The 20,405-nt window shown below is 37.1% G+C and overlaps 2 protein-coding genes across 2 annotated transcripts; one reads left to right on the forward strand and one right to left on the reverse strand.

Moving 5' to 3' along the window:
• The first annotated feature begins 1,010 nt into the window (after positions 1-1,010).
• Positions 1,011-3,247, forward strand: cox8b (cytochrome c oxidase subunit 8B). The gene is made up of 2 exons (XM_088079791.1): positions 1,011-1,281; positions 2,919-3,247. The coding sequence occupies exons 1-2, from the start codon at positions 1,174-1,176 to the stop codon at positions 3,012-3,014; spliced, it is 204 nt and encodes a 67-aa protein (XP_087935917.1). The 5' UTR covers positions 1,011-1,173; the 3' UTR covers positions 3,015-3,247.
• A 4,844-nt stretch (positions 3,248-8,091) lies between these two features.
• On the reverse strand, positions 8,092-18,977 carry tmem170a (transmembrane protein 170A). The gene is made up of 3 exons (XM_088079792.1): positions 18,743-18,977; positions 16,831-17,001; positions 8,092-16,197 (listed from the first exon to the last, which is right to left on the reverse strand). Exons 1-3 carry the CDS (start codon positions 18,855-18,857, stop codon positions 16,067-16,069), a joined length of 417 nt encoding a protein of 138 aa, XP_087935918.1. The 5' UTR covers positions 18,858-18,977; the 3' UTR covers positions 8,092-16,066.
• Between the last annotated feature and the right edge of the window lie 1,428 nt (positions 18,978-20,405).

Consider the following 20,405-nt stretch of genomic DNA (forward strand, 5'->3'; position numbering starts at 1 on the left):
AATTATCAGAAAACCATCAAAAACTAGGAGAAAATGTCAAGGAAGGGAAAATAAAAACAAAAAAGGGAAATGACCTTGGAAATAAGTGCTTAAAAATAATAATTCTGTTAAATATTTTTAAATATGTAATTAAAATCATTATAAATAGACATTTTAAGACAATTTTCCCCCACTTAAAAAAAATCTAAATCTACCATTTTTTTGCAATTTGCATAATATTTCTTATCAAGTTGCTCATTGCCTTTTTATCCTTTTCAAAAGAAAGCAAGCCACTTCACTCAAGGTTTAAATCCTGAAGGTGTCTTAATGCAGCAAAAGAAAAATGATGTCGATCCAAGTTTTAAAGGGTTAAAATACTTGTAATTTTATAAAAGAAATAAAAATCCTCATGAAAAACTGCTACTACTAATAATAATAATTTTCTTGGTGGTTTTTTAAAATTATTTAATTTTGATAATTTTGAAATCTTTGAGTAATTTTGCGCTTTTGGGGTGTTTTTCTATTCTTTTAAAATAATTTTGATTGATTTTTTATGATTTTGACGTCTTTGGATATTTTTCATTCGTTTTAAAAATTACTTTGTAGTTTTTGTTTTTTTTCTCATTTTTGATTTATTTAGGGGCAGGGGGTTCTTTAGGATTTCTCTGCATTGTATACTTTTAATACTTTAAGTACGTTTTCCTTAAATATACTTGGTTTTACTTAAGTACCATTTCCAATGCAGGACTCTTAACTTTAACAGAGTATGTTCACATGGCGGTATTAATACTTAAGTGAAGGACCTGAATACTTATACATTGCACATGACTTAGTAACAATCTCCTTAAAGCTACACATCCTGGTATCTGTATCTGCAGCCTCGCGGAAAAGACGTGCGCGCATAAACAGCAGCTGCAATATGTTTTTACTGTCTGTAAGCGGAGGTGATATGAGGACAACGTCTCGCGCTGCTCGGTCACGGTGTCATGTACCCGGAGGCGAGGCGGCCAATTAAATACCGACGCTGCCTGAGGGCTGTCAACGTAACGGCCCCCCTCCCTCACGCACGCACGGACGCACGCGCACCCACACACTGCGTCTGATACTTGAAGAAAAACAGAAAGTAAGGACAGTGGTTACAGTAAGGACAGACCTGCCTGTTGTCCTCAAGTCTCTCTGCACTGCACCGTCGCTATGTCTCTGTCCACCGCCTCCCGGCTGCTCAGGAGCGCGCTGAGGACGCAGATGGTCCCCGCGGCTAACCTGTCGTCCAAACCTGCCGAACACCATATCACAACGGGGGTGAGTTTATGTTCACTCTGCTGACCTAATATGAGCGAGAATAATGTTATATTAATGTTATATTTCTGTTAAATTCCCCTCTGCGGCTGCCTCTAATCAATCAGCCTTTATCAAATGGGGTTATTATTATGGCTATTTTTGCGTCGCAGCGCATCTCGGCCTGAAATGAAAGCGCATGATCCCTCCTGCACATTCAGCAAACTGCGCCAAACTATATATTTCATGCTTTAATCATACTTATATGAGCTGTAGATTAAACCCCGCATCTCTGATCATTTGATTTTCATCAAACAAACAAAACATTTATTAACTCTTTTGAACAAGTGCGTCAGTATCTCGCCATTGTTCCGCCCAAATCTAACACGTAGACATTTCAGTCAGCTCAAGCAGAAACAACAACATAGAGATAGATACACCCCGAAATATTCACATCATATCCCACAGCCGAGCGTGCACAACTTAGTGTTTATTCCACAATGTTTAACTCAGACCTACAGGAGTTTAATACTGTCGTTAAAGTGAAACTTACACTGTGTAGGTGGATTAATGTGTAGGCCTGGTCTAAGTTGAGGAGGTGCCAAGTGGCTGACCTTGATGTTGATCACAGTCACAAAGTTTGATTCAGTCTCCCTTTCAGGGACTGAATAACTACTACATGTATTTTTTTAAGTAAAAAAAATGTGGCAACAGGTTGCACTAATTTATTATTTTTTTAAATCAACATGTTTTTATTTTAATTAAAATGAACTCAAAATTATACATGGGTATGTATTGATTAAATATAAGTATCAGTTCATTAAACTGGTAACACAACTGAATAACTTAAACTTAATTATGTTTAGTATATACACTCATTTTTCTTTTATTTAAGACAAAACACATTCTTATAATTTTTTTGTTTCAAATTAAGTCTATTTTATCATTTACATGTTTTACATGTAGAAATTATGGCCAGGGAATGAGTAAGTGCTAACTGTGCAGAAGGAAAAGAAAAGAGCAGCAGAGTGACTTTAACCAACTTTAACCCTTTTACCCCTGATGACTAGGGGAGACTTGGGACATTTTATAAACATTTATTTATTGATTTTGTGATAATTGATGCAGCAAGAACATATTTTATTTTGTTAATTTAAAAAAATATTATTTGTTTATAATTATTTGTGCTGAAACTCCGGTAACACAAAAAAAGGGCATGAATCAAATAACGCTAAAGTTACCTTAACGTATACTGTTGTTGACTGATATCGAGTTATTTACATGAAATTTACAGTGTTAATTATCCACACATGATAAACGACATTATGACTCAAAAACAGTGTTCTCTCATGGTGCATTATTTGTAATTTATCATCATTTATAATTTATTTTTCAGGTTATATTCTTGTCACATTTTCCAAAATATTGTAGTTTGCTCAATCCCCTTTACCATGTTCATGAAGAAATTAAACCTATTTGCTCAGGTTTCAAAGGTTTTAATTCTTGTGAAAGGCGTCTGAATGCAGCGCAAGAAAAACTGATGTCGGTCCAGGTTTCAAGGGGTTAAATTATATTTGGGGGCATTAGATAAGAAAAAATATACTCACAAGCTGCTAACTGACATGAATTCAACCATCTCTTTGTTTCTGTGTGTCCCTCAGGAGCAGGCAATAGCTATGACGGTCCTGTTTGTGACCATCTTGGGTCCCTCCAGCTGGATTCTGGCTCACCTGGAAGACTACAAGAAGAAGCAGTAGGAGGAGGAGGAGGAGGAGGAGGAGGAGGAGGAGGAGGAGGGAGAACAGAGTCATTCCGGCCCAGATGAGGATGCAGATCAGCCGGCCAATCAGCCGACTCTCCCTCCACGTCTCTCACTCTGCTCCGTGTTTCTTCAGCTGATGAGACCAGACTGCAGCTTCTGACCTGTGATAATTTACTTCTGTGCACCTGTCAACCTCTTACCAATAAATACATGTTCAGTAAATAGAAACATGGGCTCAGTTTGTGTGCTGTTGATTGTGGTAATAATTGAAACTGTACTGACTAGATATATAAAGATATATAAATATATAAAGCCCCAGGGATGACACCGATGTCCCCCTGGCTCCCTCGTCAAAAAGCCTATGGGATTTTTCCGTAGGATTTTGGATTGTTGCAGAAAATAAGCTCTGCGGTTAATAAACGCTTATGATAATTGCACGTTTTGTTCAGTAAGATAATATTTACAAATGAACACCACTTTTTTGAAGCCTAAATGCATTCGCCAGAAGTCAAAGGCTAAGGTCAGGCTATAAACAAACTTTACTATTGTTATGTCGCCACCGCTACAAAGCTGTAAGGCTGTGTTTGGTGTGATAACATTTTGTAGACTTATTTAGCCACTTGTTGGCAACCATCTTTTTTAACACATAAACACATAAAAGCTTTACAGTTTGCGAGTGGGGTACTTACTGATGTATATTATGTCGTAGAACAAAATACTACTAATAATAATAATAACGTTATTTATATAGCACCTTTAAAAACAGAGTTTACAAAGTGCTTTGACAAGCAAGGCAAAGCAGTAGTTTCACGCATAAGCAACATGACAAAAAAGAGCCAAAAAGTAATACTAAACTAAAGTTACAATACTGAATGTAAATGTCTCCTCAGCTTGTGTGAACCACAGACCTTATTTCAGGCTTCTAAACAAAAACCCATTCAAAAAAACCTGACTTTGAGACGTGGGAACCAGAGGTGATGAAATGCTGAGTCATTTTGTGGGTTTTAGGACTCATTACTGGGGCTCTACATAGGGCTCCAACTAAAGATTATTTCCATAGGACAACATTGTATTTAGGGCCCATGTGGGTTGAAAATGGGCTGAAAAATGGGCCCTGTATGGGACTGTCCAATGGTTCCATAATAGCCCCATGCCAGTTGCCCACATGGCTGGGTTTACCCAAGTGGGCCCTACATGGGTTATGTTAGGGTGACCTGGGTACCAGGTGGGTATGGGCTCAAAATGGGCATCTTATCATTTAAATATATATGATCTATAATAATATTTTTAAATAAAGTAATTATTAATTATTATTATTATTTCTGGACTTGATTCTCTATTTTGATTCATAATATCTATTAATTTCTAAGTAATTTTCTTGTCACTTTTTAAAAAAACTTTTTAATTTTTTTATTTTGCGATTTGCTGGACATTTCTTGCAAAGTTCCACTTCTTTTTTTTTCATGTTTTCAAAAGAAATAAAAACAATTTTCTCAGGTATATCAGAGATTTAAATGCTTGTGAACGCTTCACAACCAAACTGATGTCCATCCAGGTTCTAAAGGGTTAAAGTATTAAGTATATGCCCCAGGCTGTTTCACCAGAATGATTAATATGTTTAATAAGTTGTCATATTATTAAAACATCAGTGTGGCATTCACTGGTTCATCTGCAGGTCATGCTGCTAATCCAGACTACCAGACACAACACAGATTTAAAATGTAATCCACTGACCTCTCATCGCTATCACCACCTCCTCAACTCTTTATTCTCACACATAAATTTTTCTTCTCTCCTTTTTGGTGTTTTTTTCTCTCCTAGCGTATGACCTAATATAATATAAACTAACCCATAGTTCATATAATTGATCAGTGGTGGACAAAGTATTCAGTTTGCTTAAGTGAAGTATTAATACCTCACTGTGAAAATGCTGTGCAACAACTGAAAGTCCTGCATTCAAACGTGCAGAAGTATAATCACCACTGTACTGTATACACACACTGAAGACTCTTGGACGGCTGCCACACAGGGCAGCTGTATCGATTCTTTCCCTGAGGTTTTGTTATCTTGCAGTAAACTGTAAAATCTGACAAGCTAATCTTACTTTAAAAAATCTTGGAGACTGATTGCCTTGATAAAAGAAAAGTAAATATAACTTAAAATCTTAATTTATATTCACGTTATGATTTAAGTGTTACGTCTACTTGAAATTTAGCTGTATTTACTTAGGGGCCATTTACACAGCACAGTTGTTGCATGACACGTCTAACTTTTCGTTCACAGGACAACTGTGTTTTTTGGGGCCTGAAAATGCAAACTTTTGAAACCAGGTTCCAGAGTGTAATCTTTTGAAAATGCAACCCCTTCTGTTCAGTGTTAACTGGCAATGCGTGGATCCTGTGAGAGCGGCGACATCACAGCCACACTTCGTGCATGCACGTGGCGTTCTTCTATGGCGTGTAATTACAAAGCTGCCGTCAACCACCGGCTTGGCATGCATACTACAGCGTTTTTGGTTGTTTTTGAGGATCCGTGCACATACGAATCATTTTAACAGTGTTATTATCTGATAGATTATCTTTTTAAAAACGCAAAGGAAAGACTTTTCTGTTTTTAGTCGGGCCGTTATTGTCTAAACATAACCTTCATTTTGTGAAGTTGTTGCAACTTAAAATTGACAAGTGAAATGACCCTGTTCTTATAAGTTTTAGCAACTTCATTAAACCAAGTTAGTCTGACTTAACTTGATTATGACAGAGGATTTTGCCAGTCATGAAGATAGGAGATCTTTGAGTTCTGTTTTCTTAACATGCATAAGAAAATACAAACATAACTGACTAGTTTGCAATCAGCAGAATACAGATATATAGCACAGTATATTTGGATTACTGGAGTTGCTAAAACTTAAAAAGATTGATTTAACTAACCTCGTAATTTTTAAACTGCAAAAACTTTACAAAATTAAGTAAATATAACTGAATTTTAACAATTAGATATAAAGTTGACATAAATTAAGATTAACATCTATATTTACTTATATTTTTCAAGGAAATCGGTTTCATACATTTTTTAAAAGTGAAATCAACTTGTCAGATTTTACAGTGTTTCTCACGTCACATGGCACATGTATTATTTGAGAACATACCTCACTGTCTTTCACTGCTTCACCATCTGATGTGGACTTCAGCACGTCTGCAAGCACACCACTATCAGTTTTTCCTCTCCACTGCTCCTGATAAAAGGCGTAACATATGTCGATAAAATGTGTTGAGTTGATACCCCACCTCTGCCAGCCAGTGTTCATAGCTTGATGTAGCAGCATGGAGGTTTGAAAGGAGCAAAGATAAAACGGCTCACATTTAAGTCTAGAAACGACTTTCTAATCTATATAATATAAGTTTAATTTTAACAGTATCAGTACTTACTTACTCGGTTCAAAAAAATTAAAATCATACCTGAAAATCAGTGTTTGGGCTGTAAAAACATCACACTTCTTCACACACATTTCACCTGCAAGGTCAGAAAGGAAGGAGTCATACATTGAGGGTTTTATTGACTCATAGGTCATCACTTCTTGGAGAAAGTGGTGCTGTTACAATTAGGAAATGCCCAAATCACTTTTTTTTGTGCTCAATGCCAACCCGAATATATGCAGATACAGAGTCCTGATACAATACTTGTATTTTCTAGATAATACAGCTACACAGTGTACACTTTAAGAAGGCTTCTTTAAAGTTATTAAAATCAATCCCATGTATAGTCTACAATATGAGGAAATGAATAGGTCTGATTATTATTATACTTGACAAAGTAGAGAGTAACAAGCCCTCCCTTAAATCTATTTGGCCTTTCTTTGGGAGTGTCTGTCCCTTTAAGAGAGTATTTGTTTGTTGCTTTGTTGCAGCTTGTGTCTGAGTTACCTGAATGAACTGTTTTCTGTTGAGTGCTAACGTTTGTCATCCTAACCTCATTTAAGTGGATTATACTTCATTAATACATTTGCCACAATGGCTTTTTGATCACAGAGCTCACAAACCTGCAGTAGTAAGTGTGATTGTAGTAAAGTCTAGTAAACTGCACTGCTCTCCCTTCCTCCTCTCTACTCTGAGCAGGGTGGAGAAACACCATGCGCTATAGTTGAGGTCAAAATATGAGACTTGCAAAGTGAGCTTAAACAAAACAAGTGCTCAATACTTTGGTAAATAATGCACATTAACAGTCTCATACTGCATTTTTGTTTATGGTGTGAGGTATTTTTCGGCAAGCGGGGCTCAACCGCAGCTTTTACACACATGGAGCTTAACAAAGGGCAGAGACAGAGAGAGCCGAGTGGAGGAGAAACAAAGGTTGCACACCATGTTGCTGTAAAAACACCTGTGTGACAGCTGACATAACACAAAGGATCGGATCATTTTACAAGCTTAATATTACCAATCAGTCTAAAAATGCCTTGATTAGGCCCCAGTACAGATGTTTGTATAATTATTTCCTCCAACATCTGCTTTTTAGAAAATTTGACGAGAATCACAACCGCTAAGGAGGGCAGGACAGAATAACACAATGAATAAACTTTGCACCTACAATGTGCTTTTTAAAGGCACAGCTCCTTTATACAGAAACATGTTAGATGCAAATGTACTGTAGGAAATCTCTCTGAGGGTAGACACACACACACACACACACACACACACACACACACACACACACACACACACACACACACACACACACACAAAGACCTATGTACTGATTAACCAGCAGCCAACAGTCAACCTTTGTGCTGCAGCTGATACCAGAAAGTCCTTGGGCTGTAAATGGAAAGTGCTCTGTTGTACAAACTGTAACACACAGCACATTTACAGTTTTCATACACAACATATTTTGACACCTGGATCAACATCAGTTTTCTTGTGCTGCCTTCAGACACCTTTCAGATTCTATTACATTTACACATATTATCAGTGATTTCCACTTTTAAACAATTGAATGATGTGTTTAGGTACTGTTGTACTGCTGTAGCAGCACCCACTCATAACCACTAGAGGGGGATAAAGGACATGAGGAAACAGCACTTATATTTGAAACATCTTTATTCCAAGAAAATATTAACCATTGGCACTTAATTTACTCTAATAAAATCAACTTTTAAAACCTTTTCAATCTGGTAAAAATGGAACAAAATCAGTCCAGGAATGTGGACCAAATCATGAGGAAATACGTGGTTCTATTACAGCAGACACTCAGCATTACCACGACATTTTGTTCATTTTATTCTCACATTTACTTTGTGTGGCTGCCAGTCACAGAGAATCTGCATCAGAACATCCTGCAAGAAATTGTATTTGTAAGATTCAGGGTGCTTGTTGACATTTTCAAATCTTTTTATCTGTACTAATGTGTATGGAAGGATATTGCTGCCAGAAAAAAACATAAAAAACAAAGCAGCAATGTAAAAATGTAGTGGATGACAACAATAAAAAATATAAATTTAGTTAATGTAGAATCAAACTTGTGAGATGGTCCAACTGTGATCTCTGCAGTGTCTCAGTTTTGAAATAGCAGTTGAGATGGTTTATTGTTTCCCACAGATAAAACTAAGTCAGTCTAATGAAATATTCTTTGACTGAAATTTTCACATGTAGACCGTATTGAACCATGTCCAGATCAAGAACTACTTAGACAGGTAAAATCTGAACTAGATTATCCCAGAGAGACTAAAGATTATTTGAAACACGACTTCAGATTTGTGAAACCGTATTCTGATTGTGAAAATGCAAAACAGGACAATGTTACATCGTTTTCCACATTTAGAGCACATTGAATCAGGTCTGAAACCTGGTCGTGTGAAAAATGCCGTCAAATCTCCCTTTTCTTTGCATTTTCACAAATAGAGTAAAGGTTTTGCAAATTTGAAAGTGAGTTTCAGACAGCACTGAGGCTTTACTTAAAACCTCTAACATGCTCTCACCGTAGTAGGAATTGCAAATTGCAGAGAATTCGTAGCATCTAGGATCCCGTGCACTCAATTTTGAGAATGTGGCCCTTTTTAAGATAAGAACTGGCTGAAGAAAATACCAAGACAAAGTCATCAGTGCCAAGGTTTCATGTGTGCTGCTGTAACAGAACCAAAGAGCACACACATGCTCTAAGAGCTAAATACACAACCATACAAAAATAAACATTCTCCAAAATGTACAGCGTCAAAGCAAGGCCCAGGATCTTTAAACATTGCTCATTAGTTCCTGCATCAGCCACACATTTCACTGAGGTGCTTTGATTTTCCACTGCATCACAGACTCTCTGTAGGAAAAGCAAACTTTAATTTATTTTCTCTCTAATGACTGAGCAATACCACACTCTGAGCGCTTCACAGGTGAAAAGAAAATCAAACAGAAATCAGGCTTGGGCAGTATCACGGTTTAACAGTATACCAGGGAATTTAGAAATCCTGAAGGTATATTTCTCAAAACTGCACACTTTCACCGTCATATACCGCATACCCCACTGATATTTCAGGAAGGTATAAGGGCTGTCAAACAAATCATTTTTAAAATCGCAATTAATTGCAGAAATACAATAGTTAATTGCAATAAACTGCATTTTTTAATCATGTTTTCAATTCCTTTATTTTGCATTTTAAAAGTTATAAAGTCCACATTAAGAAGAAATTCTTACCAGATTGCAAACTGCATGGGACTAACATAAAGTGGGCATGTCTGTAAAGGAGAGACTCATGGGTACCTATAAAAAAACATTTTTATTCAGATATCTTGAGGCAAAATGACCTTGCCGCTTTATTCCACCCCTCTTCCTGAGAAGCTATCGTCACATGTAGTTTTCTATGATATCATTATCATCACTCTAGCTTTAAACTGGTACAGACTCTTAAAGATAATGTCAAACGTCGATTAACATGATAAAAAAAACACAAATAAAAATGAATAATAATAATAAATTAATATAATTGATAATAACAATAAAAATGAATGTGTTATGTTCTGACTTTAACCACATCGTGATTACCGCGTTAACGCTGACAGCCCTACAAGGTATGAAATATTGTATACCGCCCAAGCCTAACACAAATATTCACTGTAATTACACACATGAAAAAATTAATGGTTTGATGTGAAAAGGGATCTCGTCATGAAGTTTCAAAAGACCCAACATTAAAATGTATCTACAAGAAGTCAAAAGCAAAAACATCCTGTCCTGCTGGTCTCTGACGACTTCGGGAAACTATCAGCAGGGTTCGTACAGACAGGGGTGAATCAAATTCAAGGACTCTCAAGTACTTTTTCAAGCACTCATTTTTGTTTAACCACCTGTTGTAAGAAAATTGTGCAAATTCATAAATGGAACAAGCACATGCTGAGAGGGCCTAAAATCAGTTTACTTCTGCTTCTTTACTGCCAAATTACAAACCTAAACTTGTGCTCACGGCCAACGCTGCTCCGCTGTGATTTACAGGAAAGCGAAACCAACCGATGGGCGCTAATACAGCATTAGCAAATATTTCAACCACAGCTGTAAAACAATTATTTTATACCTTTCATAAAAGGAATTTATCAATTTGTATCTTCTCAATTATATATTCAAGTACTTTTTCAAGGACCAAGTTAAAAAATGTCTGATTTTCAAGGTATTCCAGGACTTAAATGTGTTGAATTGTAAAGTACTTCAACACCTTGTACGAACCCTGTATCAGTTTTCCGGCCCCGTTGTTGGTCCCCTGGCTGCTGGACTCCTGTATTCTTGTGTCAAACATTTTTGATTTGTTGCACGTTTTCACAAACTTTGAGACTAAACTTATAATTCAAGCCATCTTTGGTTTGAAGGGTTAAAGAAATTCTTTGAGGGGATTATGAGGAAACCTTCTGTTTGCTCTCTCTTTACTTCTGTATGATTACATGGGCTCCAAATCCTGGATCACTGGGATTATTATTGAATAAGCAGTGAAATGGATACAAAAAACAAAACAATGGGTCTCATGGAAAAAACAATGTACAAATTCCCTCTTCTTTTTGCTCATATCCACATTTTGTTCTTATTTAGTTGGTACCCATTGATTTTGGGGATTCACTGATGTTTTGTTACTTTTTTCTCCACTCTGAGATTAAAGAAATTTTTACGAGCAGTCTAGAGCACTCTGACCAAGACAAGAGAAAAATATATTTTTTTCACAAGTTAAAAATTGTTGCCCAGCAAAAGCAAAAAATAAGTTTGGAGGAACATTTAAAACATTCATGAATTTCATATAATCAAATTTAGATCATGAATTATTAAATTTCGGGGCTAAAGAAATTTTAAAATACTTGATGCATTGATTTTGATTACTGTAATTTCAGTTACTGCACGTCCCTCTGCTGACCAGCATTGGAATGTAACTAAGTACATTTACTCAAGTATTGTACTTAAGTACAAATCTGAGGAACTTTTACGTTGCTTGAGTATTTTAATCTCATGCCACTTTCCACTTCTACTCCACAACACTTCAGAGGAAAATATTGAACCTCATTAACTGGCAACTGTTTTTTATCATCGTGAAAATCATTTTTCATGCAAGAGACATTTCATGGTTCCAGCTCTCATATACAGTATACTGTATGTATGAGGACATGCTATTTTTCCTTTTAATTATTTGGATTTATTACATTTACTTAGTTAAGATTAACAGTAGGCCTATGTCAATTTCAGTATTTTTTTCTTCTTTTAAAAATTCAACAACCTTTTTGGTGCCATCTCTCCAGTCTTGACCATGTGCCAGAGTCTTTGCAAAGAGCACAAAACTTCACCTTATTTAGTGTTAACAGGGTGTTATCTGAGCTTAAAGGTGACTTTTGATCAGGTGGGATTCAGCATTTAGCACACCTGGGTCAGAGCAGATTTAAGAACGTTTGGTGCATCTGGAGTTCTCTTATATTTTCTCTTAAGATAAAATATAAGAGAAATTTAAGAGAATGTTCCTGCATGAGGCCCATTGTTTACAGCTGGAATGTGCAAAAAAAAAAACAACTCTGCAACTCAGATTTTATCTGGGGCCACGTGTGTATAGACACATACACACAAAAACCATGCTGACACCATTATCCTCACACACACACACACACACACACACACACACACACACACACACACACACCAGTATTTCTAAAAGAAGGATGTGTGATGAGAGTGCACTCCTCACACAGACTTCAGTATTCTGAATAGAGCTGTTATATCGTCCAGCCCTAACATCACACGGAAACAATGCACCTGCATATTTCTGTCTCTGTGCACGCACGCACGCACACGCGCGCGCGTGCACACACACACACACACACACACACACACACACACACACACACACACACACACACACACACACACACACAGAGGGAATCAGTTTTATGCATTTTTATGCATCTGGTACCAGATTTTTGTTATGTGTCTTGTTCTTTGTCCCATTTATAGCTCAGACCAGCTTCTGAAGCAGCCCAGACCCTCGAAAGCTCCTCATTTACTGCGTGGGAATGTTTTTATTTGATTACTTGCATATTTGTTTGGCAATATGCAACATTAAAGCACAATCTGATTTTAATTTGAAAGCACTGTCTTGTAGAGGGACTCTAATATTTTACTTGATATTATGCTTACAGAGTTCTTATTAAAAAGTGAAAAATTTATTTGGGGATACCTAGAGGGGACATGACTCATTTTCTGCCCTGGGTCTCTCTAAAGGATTAATCCAGCCCTGTTTAAAGTCAAGAGAAGATATTTCCATCAAATTCAATGGAACCAAACAATGTGTTATTGATAGGGATGCACAATAATATCGGCATGACATCTGTATCAGCAGATATTGGCTTTAAAAATGAAACATTGGAATTGGCCAAAATGCTGATTTCTGCCGATATCACAAACGGACAAAATTAACATGTACTAAACATCAACCCCAATTTCTTATTTTGCACAATGAAGCATTGTATTTTATGTCTCCATCTGCTGGTGGGCCATCACAATAAGAGTATGCATAATATGATGTTAATTCCACTACAGAGGAGACTTGATAATCACTAAAATTAGGTCGGAAACAAAGTAAATACATCGATATTGGTTATCGGCCAAATTAGTTGTTTTATATCGGCATATCAGATGTCGGCAAAAAGTCCAATATCGTGCATCCCTAGTTGCTGATGCCATGTGGAAATAAACAAATACAATGTTGACAGAAGCAGCTTTTCATCAAGACAAAAATACAAACATTAAATATCAAATCAAAAATAAATAAAATGTAAAATCAGTGTGCAAAGTGACTCCTGTCAGAGCTGGCCAACAATAAATATGTGATTTCTGGTTGTGGAGTCAGCAGCTAGTTTGAAACCATTACCAAGCATTTTCTATTACAAAACAGCATCAATTTCATGCTCCATCTTTTTCTTTTACAAATTAAAGTGTTAGTTGTAGAGTTCACCTAATGTCCGTATATGCAAGTTGCACCTGTCATCTACCAAAGGCAACTAAAAGCAGTCAGCGAAGACTGTGGGAATATGACGATACACGTCTGTTGAACAATCGTCTGCACATCTGGTGCAAGAAAATAAACAAGCAAAACATATTTGGTCACAAAGATTGAAAAGCTACAAAGACCCGGAGATAATCTGGAATATTTACAAATCAGTTCACTGTCACAAAATGACACTTGTAAAATATACGATTCAATTTGGGCGGTATTATGGTATATACCAGGTGATTTAGAAATCCTGAAGGTATGTTTTTCAATATTGTCATAAATACTGGTGCTCCTCTTTCTATTAAACTCATTGTCTATAGTGCACAGCACGCACCTCCAGAGCTCAGTCCCCAGTCTCTACTGGTGGAACAGGCAGCTGAGCTGAAAGACACGACAACACCTAGTGGCGGAGGGAGAAGTTACAGGACTGTAAATAGCTGGCGGCCAAAAATGGCAGAGAGAGACCAAATGACGGCATTTTTTTTTACATCTAACTTGGTGAATTAAGGATTTATTTTTACCAAACCAGAGCTGGTGATTGTTGGAACAGTGGACTAACTAACTACAGTAACCAAGATGGTTCGGCTGAGTTTTATTTTTTTTCTGTTGAATCTGAAAAAGGTATGTTTTATGATGAGTTAACGAGACATTTAAGGTCATCGGTCTTCTGCGACCGAGAGAAAGTTGAGTTCAAAAGGTGTACAGTTGTATTTCTCTGTTTGATAAGAAAAACAGGTGTGAGAATATTAATTTTCTTAACATTTTGTGGGTTTCTATTGTGTATTTATTAGTCTGAAAAGCTGAAAGTAAGTAGCGCTGCACACTTTTATTGTCATATACCGTATACCTCTGTGATATTTCAGAAAGGTGTGAAATATTACATACCGCCCAAGCCTACATACGACCATTTAAGGGGAGAAAAGAAAAAAACCAAAAGCTCTTTGCACTTTTGGGTTAGTTTAGTTATCTGAGCATCCCAGTGTTTAAACCTCTCATCTACTGACCCTGAACAAACAAACAAACAAAACAAACAAGAAACTGAAGACATTCTCTAGGCTGCATTTGCAGAGCAGAATTTTAAAAAACGTCACGTCCCATAAAAATGTCATCTATAAAAACCTCTTTGCTTGTCTAAAATAAATAATCTCGGGAAGCTTGAGGGGGTGTGTAGGTGCGTGTGGAATTAACAAGAACACAAAGGCAGTCAGACTTGGATTAATCTGAACCAAAAATACAAGGAGGAACAAAAAGAGCAGCAAGAGACAGTGTTAAAGAAAGACAGCCCTGAAGATAAACACCACTTTGGAAGTTAGAAAATAGAAATTAAGGCCTCGAGGGGGAAAAAGCCAGAATCTTGCATATAACCACCATCTTCCTGTCTCAACAGTGCATCAGCCTGTTATTCTGCCTCTCTGCAGTCACTGCATGGAGTCAAACTGTTATCAGACTGATGGCGAAAGACACACACACACATACACACACATACACACAGCCCCTGAGAAAGGTTAGTGTCTTCCTGCTGCTAACCTGTAACCGCGGCAACAGGGGAGAACAGCATCCTGCTGCCTTCACATCAAAAAGGAATAACTGCAAACAAAATGATAATTTTAAAATAGAGAACCCCAGTAATGACTCCTAAAACCTGGAAATCTGTTAGCATTTTAGCACCTCCAGTTCCTTCCTCTAAAGGTCAATGGATTTTAATTGGGTTTTGGTTTAAAAGCCTAAAAACAGGCTGAAGAGACTTTCATGTTTTGTTCTACGACATAAAATACTACAGTAAATACCCCACTTGCAAACTTTGATGCAAAAGACAATTGCTAACAAGTGACTAAACCAGACTACAGAACGTCATCACGCCAAACCGCGCCTTAAACGGCTTTACAGCCTCGTAGCAGTGGCGACACGACCATAGCGTAGTTCATTTTTGCCTAGCAATTGCTTTTTACTTCTGGCGATTGCATTATCGCTTAAAAAATCCTGAAAGTTTTCCTGAAAATTAATTTGTGAAGGTTATCTTGCTTAACAAAACCTTTTAGTATCATTAACATTTGTTTATCACAGAGCTTATTTTCTGCAATGACCCAAAATCCAATGGAAAAATCACACAGGCTTTTTGATGAGGGAACCAGGGCAATGTTAGCTTCTGCGTCGGCCTACAGAAAAACATCATCACTGGGGCACTCTATACTGCATCCTCACTGCACTCCAGACTTCACTGAAGTGTTCAGCTTGTACTGTGTGTAGTGTGTGGTTGTCCCGTGATGTGAATGCAGCATCGTGTTGTCTTACAAAGGACATCATACACACGGCAAGCAAGTCAGAAGGCTTAATGCTGCAGAACACGCTGCTCCGTCTTTGACCGCTTAATCAAATCTGCTCCGGTCTTGGTCCATCAGTAGGAAATGACATCATGTCCCGGGCCTGACTGGAGTACATGTGTTCCATGATTTGTCAGGGATTTTGTCCCATACCGTGTCAAATTCAGGTCCCGTCAAGAGAAGGTGCGACTGGTGTCAGACTCACCCGGCAGCACCAGACGGCCCTCAGCACTGCTAAAGGGTAGCAAGTACCCTGAGGAAGGAGATGACGACGACGCAAAATGACTGTCCTACACCGAACACGAGAGCCTCCAAAGAGATCATCTTCTTCCCTGCTGCCTTGTACACACCTGCTATGGCTGCACCTTAAAAAGAAAGAAGAAAACACATTATTAGGCAGATGTATTGTTTAGTTTGACCTCATGGTGCAGGCTTGCTGTTGGAGCGTTTATTAAGACACTAACACTCCTCACTAAGTGGTTTGGGGCAGCACTTAATGTGGTGGACGCTCCACATGAACATGAAAACAGTGGAAGTGGGTAGAGACAAGGTATAGGGGGGTTGTTCGAGAAAGGCCCTTTGACTCTAATTTAACTTAATTAGTTCAACGTGTATTTAAAAGGGACACAGCATATTAATGTACATCAGTATAAAATATAAATGTAAATATGCTGGAGTTAGCAGGACTGCTAATTTACATCTGTAGTCCCTCGGCAGGTAACAGACAATAGAGACAGAAAAAGGGAATAAAAAGAAAGAAAAATAAAACAATTCATATAGAGGACAAAACTGCGGTCACAGTAGCAATGCAAACTGTATGACAAACAGTGCATGGTGCAAACCTGTGCGAGCATTGCATTCAGACATGCAAGTGAAGATTCAAACTCATCAAAGATGATTTTTGAGGGAACAAACTCCTCTCCGTCACACTACAGTACCTTCGTGAGCAGACTGTGAACAATCTGCCATACAGACAGGTAGATATGTAGCAAACTTACTGGTGAGGACTCCCCCACAAACTGGCCCCACGATGCCCATGAGGAGGATGGCGATGGGCATGAATCGGGCCATCTTGTGCTGGCGCAGCGTGGCAAGGGAGAGCAGGGCTGCAGGCAGGTGGAAGACCAGCGAGGAGACCGCCGCCCACAGAAACACTCCGTACCACATCTCTGGACAAACACACAGTCATGCAGCCACACATCACTTCATGCCAATCACCGAGCACATTGTGCACAGATCCACAGATCCACAGAGCACTAGGAAAATTCAATTAGATCATTCAATTATTCATTAATGTGATTCGAGCTCTCTGGCTCTCCATCCGTTATCTGCTCCATAGTGAAGTTCTGCAAATGAAAGGCTGAAAAACTGAGATGCTTAACCCTTTAAAGACGTGCTCAGTTGTTTGGTAGAGCACTTTTTAAGTCACTGTATCTTAATGAAAAATGTGTCGAACTTTATCAACCTGGTTGAGCCATCTATACCATTCGGTTTAGGTGTATTAGACTAAAATCATCCAATCAATGTTGCTGTGTATTTGAATAGTCTGCTTTTTTCAGTTTGCGTCCTACAGGAAGTTAATAACGAGAAGTAAGTAATAAGTTGTTCATTGCCTTCTTTCCATGTTTTTGAAAGGAATCAAACCAATTTGCTCAGGTTTCAAAAGGTTAACAACAGGGAGAGGTACAGGTTGAGATATTTTAAATCACAACACTACATTAAACAGAATCAAATACTGAGATATATCCGGTCTCAGAGTAAAATGTAGAACATCATTAATACAATTTAATTACAGTAATAACCACATCTCTGGCAGAATAAGTACATACTTTAAACTTGGCTGATCAGCCCTCGACAAAGCTGCAGTACACTGAACAAGCAGGATATTGTGTTACATGCTATTACGTTAATGCTGTTATGTCCAAAGTGACACTGCATCTTACATAACCCACAATCCTGTAAAGCAGTGATACTCAACTTACAGCTCAAGGGCCAAATCTGTGTGGCCCCCCAATCATTTTCTAATTCATAATAAAATAAAGTGATTCATACTGGGAATTGTTTTGTACACTTAGTATACATACAGTGCCAGAGTGCATAAAAAAAGCATCAAAATAGAGCTTGTTTATCAAAAAAAAAGTCTCAGAAGGAGGTCCAAGCTAAGACCCTAATGTGCTCAAGTCCAATAAATGTCCAAAGGTTTAAGTAATGTCCTGAAATCCTAGAAATGCCCTAAAATTCAAGAAACATCCTAAAATCCTACTTATGACCTAAAATCATAGAAAAATCCTACAATCCAATAAATGTCTGAAATTTTAAGAAACGTCCTAAAATCCTGTAATTACCCAAAAATCCTAGAAATGTCCTATAATCTGAGTAAAATGTACGGGGTGTGTGTGGCCCCTGAGCAAACTAAATTTAATATCTCTGTTGTAAATTGATGTCAGTCTGATACACAAACACAAATACAACGCAACTGAGATCAAATTTTACTCTATCTTGACTTCAGAGTCAATAAAAACTATTTGATGTTCCTACTGTGAACAGAAAATACATACATACAAAAAACATACATAGCTAAAATAGCTAAAAACAATGCAATTTCACAGCAAAGATAATCTGAAACACACATTTTTAAATGGTTTGGGGTCGTAAATTACAAGTTTTGTTAACGATCGTTAGCTACAACAGCCGCTGAGATGAAGCAGGAAGTTAGCTAGCTTTAACTCGACAATGTAAAAAAAAACTAACGTTAACCTTCAGCGAAACATTTTCACAAGTATTACGCGTGTTTTAACGTTTCCACTGTTCCTTAAAAGAAAAATACGGGACTCTGTGTGTTAGTCATCATCCTGTATAGCAGCTGATACTCAGCTCGTGTAGCTAACAGGCTACCAAACATTAGCTCACCTGAGAAGTCGCTGAGAGATGTGTCGTTTCCTCGGTACGTGCCATTTTTCCTCGGCACTAAATTCAACCCGAGTATCTGCTGGACGAAGCCGATCTCGTTATACCTGTCCTGCATGTCTCACACTGACACTGGACACTGCATGGATGAAACAAGGCCGACAGACTCGTAACACCATGGGCTGAGGGATTTACCAGGACTCGGTGTTGACGCAAGACCAGCTAGCATCAGGCTAACTGTTAGCTGTCAACACAACTTGTTCTGACGTCATCAGAAACTGTTGCGTCCCCGAGCTCTGTCTGTCAGGCAGCAGCGCTTCCGGTTGTTACTATCAGCTCTAACCATAGACGGCATATAAATATATCTATTTTATATAATTAGATATGTATTTATATACAGTCTACAGATTTAATGTGTGATGGAGGAAATATTCAGATATCTATCTATCTATCTATCTATCTATCTAAATCAATCAATAAATAAATCTTCAAAGCTAAAATACTCCAAACTTTAATTAAAAAAAAGTAAATTTTCATTTTGCCACAGTACCCAATTCAGAAAGATCTAAAAAAAAATAATTAATGAATAAAAAAAGCAAATAAATGAACAAATAGTTGTCTGTTAATTTTGAGTCAGTCATTTGATCAATCAACCAATCGCTTTACCCAAGTTTAATGTACAAAACAAAACATATTTTACACACTCTTGCCAAACAAACATTTGATATATTTATATATTATTTCATATATGAAGTAACTGGTACCTTAAACTGTCATATTAATATGGTGAAGTAAAAAGTGCATTTCCCTCTGAAATGTAATGAAGTTTAAGTATAACGTGGCGTGACAAAAATAGACTTAGGTAAAGTACAAATATCTGAAATTTGTATTTAAGTAGCCTACATCACTTGAGTAAATGTAATTAGTTACATTCCACCACTGGCTTTAACCAGAGTAACTCTTAAAAAGTGGTCATGATGAGTAAGTATTGGGCCGCTGCCTGGAAGGCTAAACCCCGGGAAAAATAAACATACTATTCCTACTCCAATTGCGTTTGAGGTGCTCGGACAAACTACAGGAAGATGATAACTGACAAATTCAGTATCAGTGTGTAACTTTTGCAGTGAAAAAATGTTTTTTTTTTAATGAACTTTGCCTTGATAGTAATACACGTTTTGTCTAATATTTTCTCTAATATTTACTAGGGATGATAACAATTAATCGTTGATCGATTGTTCGATTGTTAAGAATCAGTCGATAGGCTGTGCAATGCTGTTAAAGTATATGCAATATGTTCCAGAAAATAAGCAAAAACAAAGTAAAAACAAAAACAATAAAATTATACAAGATAACAGCAGAAAATTACATGTATATTTTTTCTATCACAATATCAAATATATAATTATTAATTAATTATTATTATTATTAATAACTGTAAATTAAGAATAACATTTAATCACTGAACGATTAATCATTTGCTATGAATTTAATCAAACATGTCAAAATTGAATTGCTCAGTTGATGCAATGCTGTCAAAGTATAGAAAATATGTTACTGTGAGCTTTTGGGGGAAATGCATTTTTTGTTGTTTAAAATAAAGTTTTCGTCTCTTTTTTTTTCAACTAACCATTAATAGATCATTTACATCAATAATCAGTTAAGGGTA

This window comes from Plectropomus leopardus, chromosome 7 (assembly GCF_026936395.1).
Source record: "Plectropomus leopardus strain MGB_pleo_1.0 chromosome 7, ASM2693639v1, whole genome shotgun sequence".
Taxonomy (NCBI): domain Eukaryota; kingdom Metazoa; phylum Chordata; class Actinopteri; order Perciformes; family Serranidae; genus Plectropomus; species Plectropomus leopardus.